Source organism: Mustelus asterias, chromosome 8 (genome assembly GCF_964213995.1).
Source record: "Mustelus asterias chromosome 8, sMusAst1.hap1.1, whole genome shotgun sequence".
Taxonomy (NCBI): Eukaryota; Metazoa; Chordata; class Chondrichthyes; order Carcharhiniformes; family Triakidae; genus Mustelus; species Mustelus asterias.
In genome coordinates this window covers 78,510,181-78,525,697 of record NC_135808.1, presented here as the reverse complement: position 1 = coordinate 78,525,697, position 15,517 = coordinate 78,510,181, and the positions used below count along the sequence as shown (strand labels likewise).

The 15,517-nt window shown below is 41.7% G+C and overlaps 1 protein-coding gene across 2 annotated transcripts in view; it reads left to right on the top strand.

Annotated features, from left to right (window-relative positions):
- Positions 1 to 15,517, top strand: part of trmt1l (tRNA methyltransferase 1-like) — a 58,537-nt gene that overhangs the window by 4,716 nt on the left and 38,304 nt on the right. For both annotated transcript variants that reach the window (XM_078219363.1, XM_078219365.1), the window contains exons 2-6: positions 2,875 to 3,042; positions 3,373 to 3,435; positions 4,344 to 4,457; positions 6,671 to 6,735; positions 7,986 to 8,115. In XM_078219363.1, the coding sequence (XP_078075489.1) occupies positions 2,875 to 3,042; positions 3,373 to 3,435; positions 4,344 to 4,457; positions 6,671 to 6,735; positions 7,986 to 8,115 (540 nt within the window). The remainder of the gene's footprint in view (positions 1 to 2,874; positions 3,043 to 3,372; positions 3,436 to 4,343; positions 4,458 to 6,670; positions 6,736 to 7,985; positions 8,116 to 15,517) is intronic.

Sequence of the window (15,517 nt, the reverse complement as noted above, 5' to 3'; positions counted from 1 at the left end):
CGCTGTATTCACTGCTCCCAATGTAGCTTCCTCTATATTGGGGAGACTAAATGCAGATTGGGTGGCCGCTTTGTGGAACACCTTCACTCAGTCCACAAGCATGACCCTGACCTTCCTCTCACTTGCCATTTTAACTCACCATCTTGTTCTTATGCCCAAATGTCTGCTGTTGGCCTGCTACAATGCTCCAGTGCGATCCAATGCAGACTGGAGGAACAAAATCTCATCTTCCAATTCGCATGTTACAACCTTCTGGACTCAACATAGAGTTCAACAAAGTTAGACTATGAACTTTCTCCTCCACCTGACTCTTTTTTTTGTTTCAATACAGCAGCCCCCACTCCCCATAGGGCACTATGTCACTTGTTCTTAAATGCGCCTGAACACTGACCTTTATTCTCTTAACACATTTTGCATTCTTACCTTTATGTCACTATCGACATCTTCTACAGACCATAACATTGCCATTAACACCTCTTTTGTCTTGTGTTCTAAACACCTTTTGTGCAGTCTTTCCTGACTGACAACTATTACTGACCCATTTTGTTCCACCAGTTCCATCCCCTCGTAAACAATATAAAATCCACAACTTTTCTCCCTCCCTCTCTTGAGCTCTGTAGAAGAGTCTTATGAACTCACAATGTTAACTCTGTTTCTCCCTCCATAGATGCTGACAAACCTTCTGTTTTTTTCCAGCATTTTCTGTTTTTATTCCAGATTTCCAGCATCTGCAGTGTTTTGCTTTTATATTAATAGCAATAGATTATTCTAATTATGGATTGCTTAGAAACAACCTATTGTAACATAAAAACCCAAAGTTATGAATGATTTTACTCATGATCATTGGATCAGTTCTCTAAGTTATCTAAATGCCACTGTAGTCTACAGAAAATTCAAAGTTGGTTTCTGGACTAAAATATTTTGAATTATCCAATAATTTGAATTCATTAATGTGGAGGGCACAACAAAGTAGGAATTTGGTGCCTAAAATTATTCCATAGTTTAAATGGAACGAAATAAACTGTCGATAAATGATTCTGATACTATAAATACACAGAAAGAACTAAGTGAATGAATGTCTCCAGATTTGCAGATGACACAAAGCTGGGTGGAAGGATGAGGAGGATGCAGAGATGCTTTAGTGTGATTTGGACAAGTTGAGTGAGTGGGCAAATGCATGACATGCAGTATAATGTGAATAAACATGAGGTTATCCACTTTGGTTGCAAAAACGGGAAGGCAGATTATTATCTGAATGGCTACAGATTGAGAGAGGGGAATGTGCAATGAGACCTAGGTGTCTTCATATGCCAGTAAACATTCAGGTGCAGCAGGCAGTAAAAAAGGCAAATGGTATGTTGGCCTTCATAGCAAGAAGGTTCAAGTACAGAAACAGAGATGTCTTGTTGCAATTATACAGGGCCTTGGTGAAACCGCTCCTGGAATATTGTGTATAGCTCTTGAGGTGAAAGGAAGCATAGGATATGGGGGGAAAGCGGGAACAGGTTGCTGAGTTGGATGATCAGCAAAGATCGTACTGAATGGCGGAATAGGCTCAATGGGCAGAATGGCCTACTCCTCCTATTTTGTGTTTCTATGGCCAGGATTCTTCCAAAAATATTCTAAGTACCCAATTTGCAGGATAATGGAAGTAAATCCCGCTAGTTATTTTAGCGTGGTTTCCAGAATGAATCTCTGACACTCTGTGCATCACAGAGTGCCTCAGCGTGATTCACTCTGGAAATCTGTGGGTGGGCCGATTCCTGCCTGACAGATTGGCAGCATACAGCTGAGCGGCCCATGTGTGGCCCGGAGACTTCAGTCCCAGACCCACTAATGATATTGGAATCCCGATGCCTGGGAGACTCTCAGAGGCTGTGGCGCCCAGTGGAAGCCTGCACATCAGCCTCCGCTGCATCGCAGCAGGCTGGGAGAATCAACCCTTGTGTTTTACATCATTTAGAAGAGTGGTGCAAAATCCACTGACTGGAAACAGGTAAACGAGAGACTTGGTGGGGGAAAAGTAGAGACCTATGGTTCAAGGTTCCTGAGAGGAAGAAGTAAGAAGTCATTATGACTTGAGAGAGCTTGGGTATAGGACCTCCTCATGCTCCTGTCAGGCCACAGCTGACCGGATATCAAGAGATGTGTCTCAAGATTGGGTATGTGCACAAACCTCATGGGGGTGTCAGTTTGTGTAAAAGAATGTTTTTAGTGATTAGAAGAGGACATGTGCAAGTTTGGGACTTTAAAATGTAGAAAAACACCCAACAGTATAATTCCAAAATAAAACAGAAAATGCTGGAAACTCTCAGCAGGTCTGGCAGCACCTGTGGAGAGAGAAAAACAGAATTTATGTTTCTCTGATGCTCGACCTGAGTATTCTCAGCATTTTCTGTCTTTATCTTGGATTTCCAGCATCCACACTATTCTGCTTTTCAATATAATTCCAAACTTGTGTTGGATCCAGAGAGAGGATTTTGAACTGTAGAAAACTTTGTAATGTAGCTGGACTAGTGGTATAGATCGATGGTCATTGTGATGATGGAGAGTGCAGTTTGAGGTAATGAGTTTAGTTTAGCTGATATAAATCATTTCACACAATGTATTGGCTTGTGTAAATTTTCATTTTATTTATTGTTATTAGTTCACCAGATGAGTCAAATGACAACGCTAATGTGTCTGTTATAATCCTCCCATCAGAGGCAAAATATTAACCCACTATCCTCTTTCAGAAGCTGATCTGCTTTGGATTTCTCGCATTTTCTGTTTTTCTTTCTTTCTGGGAGAGGAGAGTAATTCTTTAATTGCCATTAGGATAAATGGATTTTTATAAAAATCAAAGTTTAAAACCGGTCTCTTTTTACATTTCAGCTTTCAATTTTGACAATGACCATGTTGAGGATGTTGGCAGCGTCACTATTGACTTGCACTCTGGTGCTGATTCAACTCAAAATTTTAGCACAACAACCACCACCACTGATGTAAATCTTGAAACCTTTTCTGAAACAATGGATCCAATTATAACAACTGGTACAGCAGGTTTGTTTAGAAAATATTTTCACATCCACCTTGTTTAAAAAGATAACTTAGAGACGGCTTGACTCAATCCTTTCCCCAGGTGTTCACATCATTCTCCCCTTCTTTCCCCTCCCCACTTTTCTTTCTCTCTCTTCTCCACTGCCCTTCAGTGGAAGCATTGGAGGAAGGCAACTTGTCGCTAAGAAAGTCGTGCTTACATACGTCTGTGCTAGAGAATGAATTACATGCAGTGGCTATTTTTATCATCTAATTTAAAATGGTTATGATGTGTATGAGAAGTAAGTATTTTTAATTGATTCCAGTGCACTGAAATACTACTTTTTCCACCAGAAAGACACATCTCAATTCAACAGACTCTGACGGACCTGAAGAATCTTATAGGCATTGAAGGAGGTGAGTGTTAGTCCAAACATGCCAAGAAACAATTAATGTTTCGCACTCCCAATACCATACAGAACAACATTTTGCTGCTTTGCTGAGAGCAAATAATATCTGATTGATTTCATAAGCCCAATTGAAATCATTTTCTTGATTATTTTCACGAAGACTAGAAACCTGAAAGCAACACACCTTTTACAAGTATTGCACAGTGTGTCACTTGGAGCAATGTACTTTAGAAACCTATTACTCATTGAGATGATGGGATGCATTTTGAAAACACCTTAAACTTTAACATTCTTCCAAGATGGCTGAAACCCCTTTTCGAAAAGATAATTAGTAGCATCACTTTATTGTCTGAATAGCAGATTGGACAGTATGCAGCACAGCAGTAGAATGCTATTGTGTTAGATTCAGTTGAATTTTGCTTCTTAATGAGACATTGTAACCACTGAAAAGAATTTTGCCAAATTTATATTGTAACATCACATGATAATCATGATACAATATGGTGCTTCACATCTCCAATGGTACTTGTGTGAAAAAAAACTGGAATTGAGCTGTGAAAATATGTCACTGCAAAATTCATGCTGGAGATACTGTTATGCAGAATTTCCCCAGTAGCCGAATTTTTTCAGGTAAACTTATAAAGTAAAAATGCCTGTCTAATATATGAAAATCCAGATGGGATTCCAGTGCTTGCTGTGTGAATATAAGTGAATGGAAATTTATTCTTTTGCTCAAGCTGCTATTGTGGTGAGTACTGCCAATCTGAATGAAAACGGCAGTGCAGGAATTTGGCCTTTAAAATCAAATTTCATTGGTGCTGTCTACATTTCTCAGTTGTTTTTCTCCCCCATACTTTCACTTTTGTTTCTCTGAGTAACCACCATTGGCAATGTTTGTTTCATATGTTTCCTCAGTTGGTAAGAAGACATGTCCTTTGTGTCCAGAAGAAAAGTTCAAACCCAACTACGGTCACAAGCTGCGAAGACATTTGCAACATCTGCATTGGAAAGTGTCTATAGAATTTGAAGGTAAATTTTTTTTGTACCTACATCACAGCAGATAGGAAATATTTATCTATCGTGTAAGGGGTTGAATAGAGAAGGACAGTGTACTTCAAAAAGATGAAATGCCAAAACAGCCATTGGAATATTTGGACTGCATGGTACAAGGATTTCTCAGTAATGGTAATACAGCTGAGGGTGCCTTATGTTGGACCAGTTAGAAGTTTTTATAAATTCAACAAGGGAAGAACTTTCCACTTCCAGACTATTATGAAGACATTTACAATTTAGCTAAGAAAGAAACCTGCCCACGGACCGGGAGCAGGAGAGAGCTGCCCACGGACCGGGAGCAGGAGAGAGCTGCCCACGGACCGGGAGCAGGAGAAGCATCTTCTTGGTGTCCACCCTATAAAGTCCCCTCAGATCTTGCATGTTCCAATAAGATCACCTCTCATTCTTCTAAACTCCAACAGGTGTATACCCAACCTATTCGGTCTTTCCTCATAAGGTAACCCATTCATGCCAGGAATCAGTTAAGTGAAGCTTCCCTGAATTGCTTCTAATGCAATTATATCCTTGAAGTATGGAGACCAAAGCTCACTGGAACATTTCAACAGGCACAGGCCAAGGACATGTGGAGAAGAGAGCAAGATGGTGTGTTGAAATGCTACTTCAACGTCCCATCCTGCTCTCTTGTCCACATGTCCGTCCTTGGCCTATTGCAATGTTCCTGTGAAGCCCAATGCAAACTGGAGGAAAAGCACCTTATCTTCTGATTAGGCACTTTACGGCCTTCGGGACTGAACATTGAGTTCAACAACCTCAGGGCATGAACTCTCACCTCCTCCACCTCCATTAAATTTCCATTTAATTTGTTTTTTTATTTTTGTCTTATTAATCCAGTTTTTATTACTTTGTATTCTTATTCCTGTATTTATTATTTCTGCCATTGTTTCATTTGTCCAGTCCTACAGCCTAGTTTTCCATCTTGTTTCATCATCTCTCCCCACCCCCCCCACTCCCCCACCCCATCGAGCCATCTGCCACATTCCTCAGGCTGTCCTTTGCCATTGGGCCATTTACACATTCTGATCTCCTAATGACTGCTATTAGCACCGTTCCTGGCTTTTACCCTCACCATTTACATTCCTTTTGTCTATGCCATTCCCACCAATTACAGCCACACCCACCTCCCCATCCTTACAGTATCAATCTCATCCTACTTTCCTTGTCTTTAGCTCTGATGGAGGATCATCCTGACTCAAAACATTGGCTCTCTTCTCTTTCCACAGATGCTGTCAAGCCTGCTGAGATTTTCTAGCATTTTCTGTTTTTGTATAACGTTACATGATTGTTAATCAGGACTGCAAAGTTATGTGACTATAATGATACACAAACGCAAACGTGTACAAAACACACTAATCACTGCTGTGATGGCCACCAGTATAACGTTGTGTGAATTATATCCACATTAGTCTAAATGCTACAACAAACCCCACCTTCTTAAATGCAAAAAGTCCAAACTATGCACCCAGAATCCATCTTGCACAGCATCATTTACCACAGCTGCTGTGCTGATCCATTCACTTTTTAATCTGCAAACTTCATAACCTAAAGAAAGAACATACTTGAATGTATGTGGTGTCTTTCACCTCGCACGAGGTCCTAACAGACTTCACAGCCAATGAATTTTTGATTGCAGTCCCTTTTCTTCTGTGAACAAACACATCAAGTAAATTGCATGTAGCATGACTCTGCAAATAACAACAATCAGAAACATGGCCAATTAAACTTCCCTTTTCGATTGTATTAATTGGCCAGCACGCTGTGAAAACTCCCTTGCTCCTTTTTGAATGGCGCCATAGGATCTTTTACATCAACCTGTCATGCAGCTTCCAGCCTTTTCCTTTGTGGGATAGTCTCAACTTGGATAGATTGCTTTCTGCATTGAAATAGATAATATACCATGAAAACTTGAGACTGTCTTGTGTTAGTCAGATGGCAAAGTACATTGAAGTCTTGTATCAGAGGTTAATCGATTTGGAATTTGAAATCTTCTTGTCTGACGTCCTAGTATTTGAATGTAAGATGTTTCTCAGTAGTTTGGAAACATATTTAAGAACATTTGGCTTAAAAGCACATCAGTTAAAAAAGTAGTCAATCTTTTGCTACACAAGCTGGTGCAGTGCCTTTGTGCAGAATTTCTGTTTCTCACCTTATTAATATTTGCATTAAAACAGGTTACCGAATGTGCATTTGTCATTTGTCCTGCCGACGCATGAAAACCAACCTCAATGGAGAACAGGTAATGGATGTATATATATATAAAGTTGGAATAATGAATGTCAAATTTACATTTCATGGTTAATATAATCTCTTCATGTATTTTGTATGTATTTCTGGTTTATCTGCGGAAACATTCACAGAGTTTTTTTTTTAAAGTAGGTGTAAAAGCAGCGTTCCTACACAGAGGATTATTGGAACTTTAGCATAAGTGACTATTGAGCCAGGGAATAAAATTGATTAAACAATAATCAGATAATATTTGGAAAGAGAAAATGTGAAAGGAAATGGTTCACGGGCAAAGGAATGGGTTAGTACGGAGGACCCAGTTAGTGATGAGCTAAATAATATGTGTCTGAATTGAAATTGATTGCCCAGTAATTTACTAAATACTACTTGACAATCTTGCAATTATACCACAATTATCTTTCTTTCAGTCTGGTTTTCTTAATCTTTCAATAACTATCTGTGGCATCCCAAGCCATGAACGTTCAACTGACACTCATTGCTGAAAATGTAAAAATGGAAGAAAAGTTTATTAATGTATACCATTTGTAATAGCTATGCCATGATCACACCAGGATATAGGTGATTGTTTGATTTAGTACTTTGTGCACTGAGTTCTTCAGGTGATCATTGCCTTTCAATCACACCTGACTTTATTATTGTATGTTGATGGAGCACCACAAAAATCTAAACCCGAGATATGAACAAGTTTCTAATATTTTCTACTTCTTTTAGCCCCCTTCTTCCCTTTTAATTCTGTGATATGTGCAAGTTGAGCCTGGGTGACTTTGTTCCCTCGTTTTCTAGTGTGGATGGGACTCGAAACATCTGCTTTTTTCACTCCTTACAGCTGCTGCCAAACCTGCTGAGATTTTCCAGCATTTTCTCTTTTGGCTCTATTCAACTTGTCCGTGTAATGATGATTAACTAAAGCAGACCCAATAAACCGCTTCAAAATCCAAACAATGCACCTCTGCTGTTGCCTTATTCTCAGCTGCTGATGTTTCGGTTGTCCGGGATATGTGACTTTTATGAACGTCAGCCAGGTTTCTCACTGTGTTCCAACTATTCTTGGCATTAAGTCAGATTCTTATACTATTCCATGACTCACCATAAAGAAAGCTGTCACTTGTTCATTTGCCATCAGTATCAATGTAGAATGAGTGATTGCAGTGAGAGAAACTACATCAGGAAATGTGTCAAAAATGCAAGTGTCAAAATCCTTGTTGGCAAGACTTTTGCTTTAATGTAGTTTGCTGTTTTCAGGTCCCAGTGAGGATTGGAGCACATTACCACTGCATTGTCTGTTCAGCTACTATTGCTCGCAGAACAGACATGATCAGCCACATAACACGACACCTGAACAAAGGGGACACCGAAGCCAGCTTCACTGGAGGTGCGTCAAGTAGTTAGGGTCATTTGAGTCATATGAAGTTGATTGTTTTTGACTGAATGCTTTTCACAGTATATTAATTTTAACCAGGCATTCAAGTACCAAGAAATACCCCAACAGCTGCCTTGGTTGTGATCCGGTAACCCACGCAGTCTGGTCAATTAGTCAATCTCAGCATTCTAGACTAAGAAATTGACACACAAGCTGTGGTCCCTGCTCCTGGTTGCTATTCAGTGGCTCCTCCTGGAAAATGTATCCACACTAATGTCAGCTGAGAATAGGATCTACTTCAGTTCAGTGGCTCACTGGATGAATAGGTACAGAAAGATATGCAGTCAAGGCAGGTGAATGGAGTTAAGGTATGATTCAGCCATGATTTTATTGAATGGTGGAACAGGCTCAAAGGTCAATTCCTGCTGACACTTGGCGCTTTAAGATTCCACAAGAAGAATTGTTTGAAGTACCAAAGACTCTAGAAAAAGCAGCTTCAGAAGAGAGTGAAGAGAACTTGTAGGGAGAAATTGTTTTTGTGGGCAGTAGACTTGAAGCACCATCAAGTTATTCTAAAATATTTAAAATAATACTCACTGGGATATGGACATTGACTTTTCGCAAAGAAATAGGTCATAAATTAAGCTGTGTATTTCAGTCCCAAACTTGTGTGCACTCGTGCATAGCTGAAACAGTAAAGCACAAGTCACAAGATGTTGTACTTAAATGTAGCATCCAAGTCAATATACCATGAGTGTCATGTCCAGCTTTAGCCACTGCAAGATGAGAGACATTGAAGCATCTCCTTTTTGTTCTCATCAGAAAAAAAATCTGTAAAAACCTGAGCTTTTCGACCGTTAATTGAGGTGAATGTGAGGGGAGAGTGCAGGGGTGGGATTGATATTAGGGATATGTATTTAAGATAGTAATTTATGTGGAACAAAATAGCTGTAGAACAGTTCTTCAGATTTAAAACATTATACTAGTCCAAGGGCACAAGAGATTCAAACCAGCAAAAGCAGGCCAGGGGCTGATGTCAGGAAGTTTCTGACACTAAGAATGGAATGGTGGTGCAGTGAAGGTGAATACCTGGAACTATTTAAGGAACGGTTTGCTGCTGTGTCGGGACCCCTGCCTTTCCAGATGGACGAGAGATAAAGATGGCTTTCCTCATCTTCATCCAGTTTATTATATCAGCCACTACAGAGTCGCTATACTTGGTCCCTGAATTCAAGAGAAGCAAATCAGCCACGGTTTGAAATCCCAATTAAGACTATGTGAGTGTGTGTGGATATTGAGTGAGGACAGGAATGAGCCTGGTAATAATGCCTTGTGGTATAGTAGCCTGTTGATACTCAATGTCCTTCTCCGTACATGAACCCCAGCAATGTTGAAGAGGTACAGGAGGTTGTGAAGATTCCAGTGAAAATCAGCAAGAAATTGATGTCATTAGGAGAAGAAGGGAGGAAAGTACCAGTAAAACCATAAGTTGTCTATGGAAGTGGCTTGTTGGCTCATAAATTTGGTATTATTTTCATGCTGCCTGAGCATCTAAGCTTCACTCACTGATAGCTACTGGGTGGCACGGTGGCACTGTGGTTAGCATTTCTGCATCATAGCGCCAGGGACCTAGGTTCAATTCCTGGCTTGGATCGCTGTCTGTGTGGAGTCTGCACATTTTCCCCGTGTCATTTTCCCATATATGGTGTTGTAGGGAAATATCCCTTACCAGTGCAGAATAGAAGTTGAGTCGCAAATCAAGGTTCAAAGCGTGTCTTTATTGTACAATTACTGGGATCCCAGGGAGACCCCCGTAGCCAGCTCAGAAACAGTGGCTTGGCCACGTTGATCTCAATTAAATCACATCAGCTCTGGATCTTTATAGGGATCCAAAATTCGCGCGGGAACATTTGATTATGCCTTTTTTTACACAATGTATAAAGTGGTCTGTCAGTTTCAAAAGTCCCTAGGAAGTTTCATGGATTAGCATTTGTATGGTGTGTGTTCGTGTTAATGGGATTACTTGGTCCTGCCCCGGTGTCTAAATGCGTTTCCCATTACTATCTCTATGTGTCTTCTTATTTAAATTGGTCCTATTGTTCCGTGTCTGTGTTTCCTGCTTGTGAGATTGAGTGTTAATGTCATCCTGTCCTGTTGGGTGTCTGGGGTATTTCATTCTTAACCTTTTATCCTTATCTCTTAGTTTATCAGATTTTTATGTCTGCCTTGGCCGAATTGGTAATATTTCAGTGATAGCTTGGTTTTGATAACCCACTCTCTGTCTCGTTTCATAGGGATCTTGATCTTCCTTGGCCAGTTTAAAATGCAGCTATGCGCTGTTGCTAGGCAGATTAGGGATCTTCCGTAGTTTCTGAAATTCGTGAGTCTCTCAGCTGTGCAGGGGGAGACCCAATCGAATATCCATCCGGGGGTGCCCCTCTGCATTGTTGGCCCGTTATGAGTGGTGCCAATTAGTCCAATAAAAATATATTTGATGATACAAATATGGTTTTCTGGAAAATTTCCTCCTTCAGTCCCTCCTCTCGTCCAGGGGGTGCCATTCATGGCTGACCCCCCATGGACGACCTTCAGAGGAACAGTGATTTGTACAGCTGTTGTCCTTGCCGTTGTTCCTCCTCTTCTGGGTCGTTGTTAAGTTCTTGCATCTGGATACTGGCAGTGGGTAGCATTCTTGATGTAATATTTGCACATATCACTTTAATACAGGTTAGGCCAAGGCAGAGTGTGAACAGGATGGCTACTACTAGGATTAATCCCTTCATAATATATGCTCCCCAAACTGTGTTAAACAGCCATCCTAACCACCCATCAGTCCCTGTTAACCCCTGTTTAAAGTTATCCAATTGCTTTTGTATCCCGGACATGGCTGCTGTTATGTTTAGTGTCTCGTCGTGTACGTATGTGATGCATTTTTCCTTGATGATGGTGCATACCCCCCCTTGTCTGGCTAGCTGATAGTCCACCGCATATCTCGTTTGTTGTGTGTATAGTCTGAGTTCTGCGAGTTCTTGGTCAATTGCGCCTAATGCTTGTAGGGTGTTGTTTCCTAAAATGGTCAGTCCACATATGAAGAAGTTCCTATTACTGGCACTGATCACCCCTGCGGCGCCTCCCAGGGATAGTGTCCCCAGAAATCCATATCCTAAAGAAGACCCTAGTGTGACAGGGGCCTGCCAGTCGGAGCAAAATTCTGCGCTGATGGCCCTGGTCACTATGCGTTTCTGGACATGCCCTTCACTTGGGCATGGAACCGTGAGAGGTCTGATTGTCCCTACGGAAAAGAACCTTGGAGGCCTGTCTGTGGCCGTCATATATACATTTTTAAATAAAAACACGTACCCGTCTTTAACCCGATAACATGCATTACCCCGGGGTCGTTTGACCGCATGGCCCCATCTTGTGGAACCTTCCCTCCCCCTGGACTGTCCACTTGATTGTACCTCTTGGTGAGAATCAAATGGATATGTCCCTGAGGCTAAGCTTACGTGGGTGCTGTTGCACTTGCCACACATAAGCTGCCTACCCGCGGTGACTGCAATGCATTTTTGTTGCTTGCAGTCACAGGTGAAGTGTCCTTCCCGGACCCGGCACTCCTGGAGAGCACAATGTGCCTCAGCGCACGAATCATTTTTAGGGACAAAGGCATGCACGCACCCCCATCCCTCTCCCTTAAAACATTGTGGGTAGTTCCCAAGTGTCTCCTCCGGTTGGGGTCCCGTCCCCCTTAGAATTCCCGGCTCAGTGAGCTCTACACACCTTCCTTGTATCCCTTGCTTAAAGTACCCAATATGTTCTTTGCAGGGTGCCCCCGATGTGTCAATAGTGAATAGCTCTTGTGGGAGCCACCCTGGTGTTGCGATGAATAGGGAGTTTACTGATCGCGCTGAGGGGTAACAAGCGGTCCTATTCCCATAGATCTGGATGTGTGTTTTCAGGAATAGGTTTCCTTCCATGATTGGTGGTTCTGCTCCCCTAACCCCCATATGTTGGAGTGTATTTACAATGGTCAGGGTTATTATCAGATATGTCCCTGTTCCCATATCGCTCTTTTTTTTTCCAACAGTATTTTACAATTACAGTATATACAGAAAATAAACAGGCAATCAAATTAAAAGTAGTTGGTTCCGACGTCTTGATAGTAGATCTGGTCCTGGTTCCTGTGGAAGTTGAATGAGCAAAACGGTATTTTTTAGTTCATTTGTCCTCATATAGTTTTAATTGGGTCCAGTGTTTCCAGACCCCCTGTCCCCTTATATCTATACAGGCACAGGTATCTCCGCTAACAATGACCTCGTAAGGTCCGTGCCATCTTGGGGCAAATCCTGGTTTTGCAGGAAGCACTTTTGTTAATACCCGGCTCCCGGCTTTTGGGACTTCTGGTAATATTTCTGAGTCCCCCTCTGCGTCGACCTGTGCCTGATTAGAAATTACGGACCGGCGCATCCCCTTCAATTGGGTGCTAAGGTCTCGGATGTATTGTCGGATCCTATCTTTTATCGGACCCACATCTGTCCAGCCTGTAATAATGTTTTCGGGTAAGTGCATTGCTCGCCCGGTCATCAGCTCGTATGGAGTCAAGCCGGTAGTTCGATTTGTGGTCGCCCTAAGCCTCATCAGAACTGCAGGTAGGACTTCTGTCCAATTTCTACCTGAGGATTGCATTGCTTTTGCCATTGTTGTTTTTAGAGTCCGATTCATCCTCTCCACCATCCCGGAACTTTGTGGGTGATAGGGGATGTGAAATTTTTGTTTTATTCCTAATAGTTGGCAAATGTTTTTCAGAACCTTTCCTGTGAAATGTGTTCCCTGGTCCGAATCAACTTGGAATTGGCATCCCCCATCCATAGCAAGCTTAGTGTGAATTAAATAACACTTTGTACTGGCCTTTTTTGGCTGCAATTGGACATCCATTCATTTGTCTGTAATCTTATCAAAAGACATCGCTTTCCCCATTAAAATCACATGCCATACAGTTCCGATCTTTATATGAGTACTCTTACACTATCTCTAATTTGATCATTTGTTTGCGTGCAAGCGCTACACCACAGTACTTCACAAAATAATTATGTCTTTATCAATACCCAATATAGTATATGAATATATCATACAAAGTTGGTTAAGGCTTTTCAGGATTTGATGTTATTCTTGTGTCTATATGGCAGTGCTATACTGTATAATAAAAATAATCAAGCGGCAGTTGTATCATACCACTTTACACATCGTACCCGTGATATCCAAACCCTTTTAATTTAAGCCGTTTCTTTTTTTTAAACTGAGCTCCAGATCGAAACCCCCGCACTCTAGGAAAAGTAACAGGCGCCGAATCAAAATCAAAGCAGGTACAATACATACCAGTTATTTGATTAGGAACATTTTGGTTTCTTAACTGGCTAGGTTTTAAGCTTTGCAGTGCTTTTATATTTGGCAAACCTTGAACCTTGATGGCTCATGAAATTCCGACGGCAGTACATAATTTTAACTAGTTCAGAATACTAAACTATCTGACGTTCGCAAATCGCGATATTCTGCGATTAATACTGTATTTCACTGACTTGATACACTTTAAACTGATTCATAGACCTCAGTCTTTTGTTCCTGCTTTTCTATCTTTCCACAAAATAACTTATTTTCTTCTCTTAACTCCTCAACTAACTCTTATAATTTCTACTTCAAGACAAAGGAAAGAGCACATGCTTCCTTCCAAGGTTTAAATCCTTTCTTAACATTAAAACAAACAACAACAAAGCATCCACGCAACCACTTTGTTTAAACACACACAGACACACACATGGAAGCTTCCAAAAGTCATTCCACAGTACATCCTTTTTCATTCAAACTTATCATTTCAGACTGGGATGAGTGTAAAACATTCAAAGAGAATACTGAACATTGATTAAGACAATCGCTTTTATTCTTCTTTCTTCCAAACTGTAATTGACTCAAAGCAGAAGTAAATTCAAGAAATCCTATCACTTGAATCTTTACAGTTTTAACACTCTCCCAGCCCCCCTGAGGCTAAACCAAGGTGCAATGTACTGCACCCACTGCCTGTAGCAAACATTCCACAGGAACAAAGAGCTCCCTGCTCTCAATCTAATTACAACAACAACCACCTACATTCGACAAGCTACCAGATCTCACAAACACACTGAAATACAAAAACTAAGATCTCTCCTATCCATCTGCTGCCTTTCCCCTGGCGTAAAAGGCTTATAGGTTGCCTTTGGTTGTGCTAACGTCCCTCCTCTCGTGACTGGCGCTAGATTATAATTGTCTATGTTTTCTTTTGATGCTGGAGTGGCTGTATGTTTCTGCACTGACTCGTATGGGCGCCGAGGGTCCGTTTCCTCTGATCTCTGCGTTATCTCCGCAGTGTGGTTTCTGTATTCTAATTCCCTCACTCTCTCCTGTAATACTTTAATTTGCTCTGTCTCTTTGTGTCTCTCCTCCATAGAGGCATTTACTTCCTCAATTAGTCCAGCTAACTGGGTCACTAATATTACTCCCATTACTTTTGTTTTGTCCCGTTTAACTCCGTCTACCCACTTTCTTTGATCTTCTAAAGTTTGTGATGCGTTCCACCCATTCCGTTTCATCTTTGCAACAATCGCTTCTCTGGCTAACAGATACTTCAAAATGAGAGCTACTGCAGTTTCTCCCTTAACAACGTGGTCTGCCATTTTTCTGTCTAGCAGTCCTGCAACCCCCGTATGCTGGCTGCTACAGTAAAAGTGCCTCAACTCTCTCCCTTATCTCCTGTCACTGATACTGCCCCAGCACCGTCTGTATTGCTGTAGGTTCTCGTAGTGAGGTTCCAGTGGGTCTCTTTCCCCTGGGCTCCCCCAACTATTCCTGACACCTCACGCTTGGACTATTTTGTGTTGTCTTATTGGGATGTGTGCTGGTTGTTTAGTGGGTTTGTCCGCCCCTGTTCCCAGCCCCTCTAAGTACAACGCCTCCCGCTCGGCCACCACCCCCACTAGCAGGGTTGATCCGTTACCCCAAAACCGGGTATCCTGCTATGGGCTGTGGTGTTCCCTACAGACGAACAAGGTTATCAAACTCCGCCCGGGTCCCTAATGGATCCTCCGTCGTCGTGTCTCTTGGTCAGGATGGATCGGGTCCACTTTTCCTCAACACTTACACACCTGTACTCTGTTATCAAAGCCCCTGTTATAGTTAGTAACTGTATCGACTCTGAGGTTGTTCGTCCCTTCAGAGTCAGTGTTGTTACCCGATTTACACTGTCCGTGCCTTGCACCCTGAGTGCCTGTCCCTCTTAGCGCCCGCTTCAAAACCCAACCTTAGCGTGGGAGATTTCTCCTCTTAACGTCCAGTTTAGGGTAGGGCACCTTGAGTCAAGCACTCCCTTGTCCTATTGCCTTGGCACAGA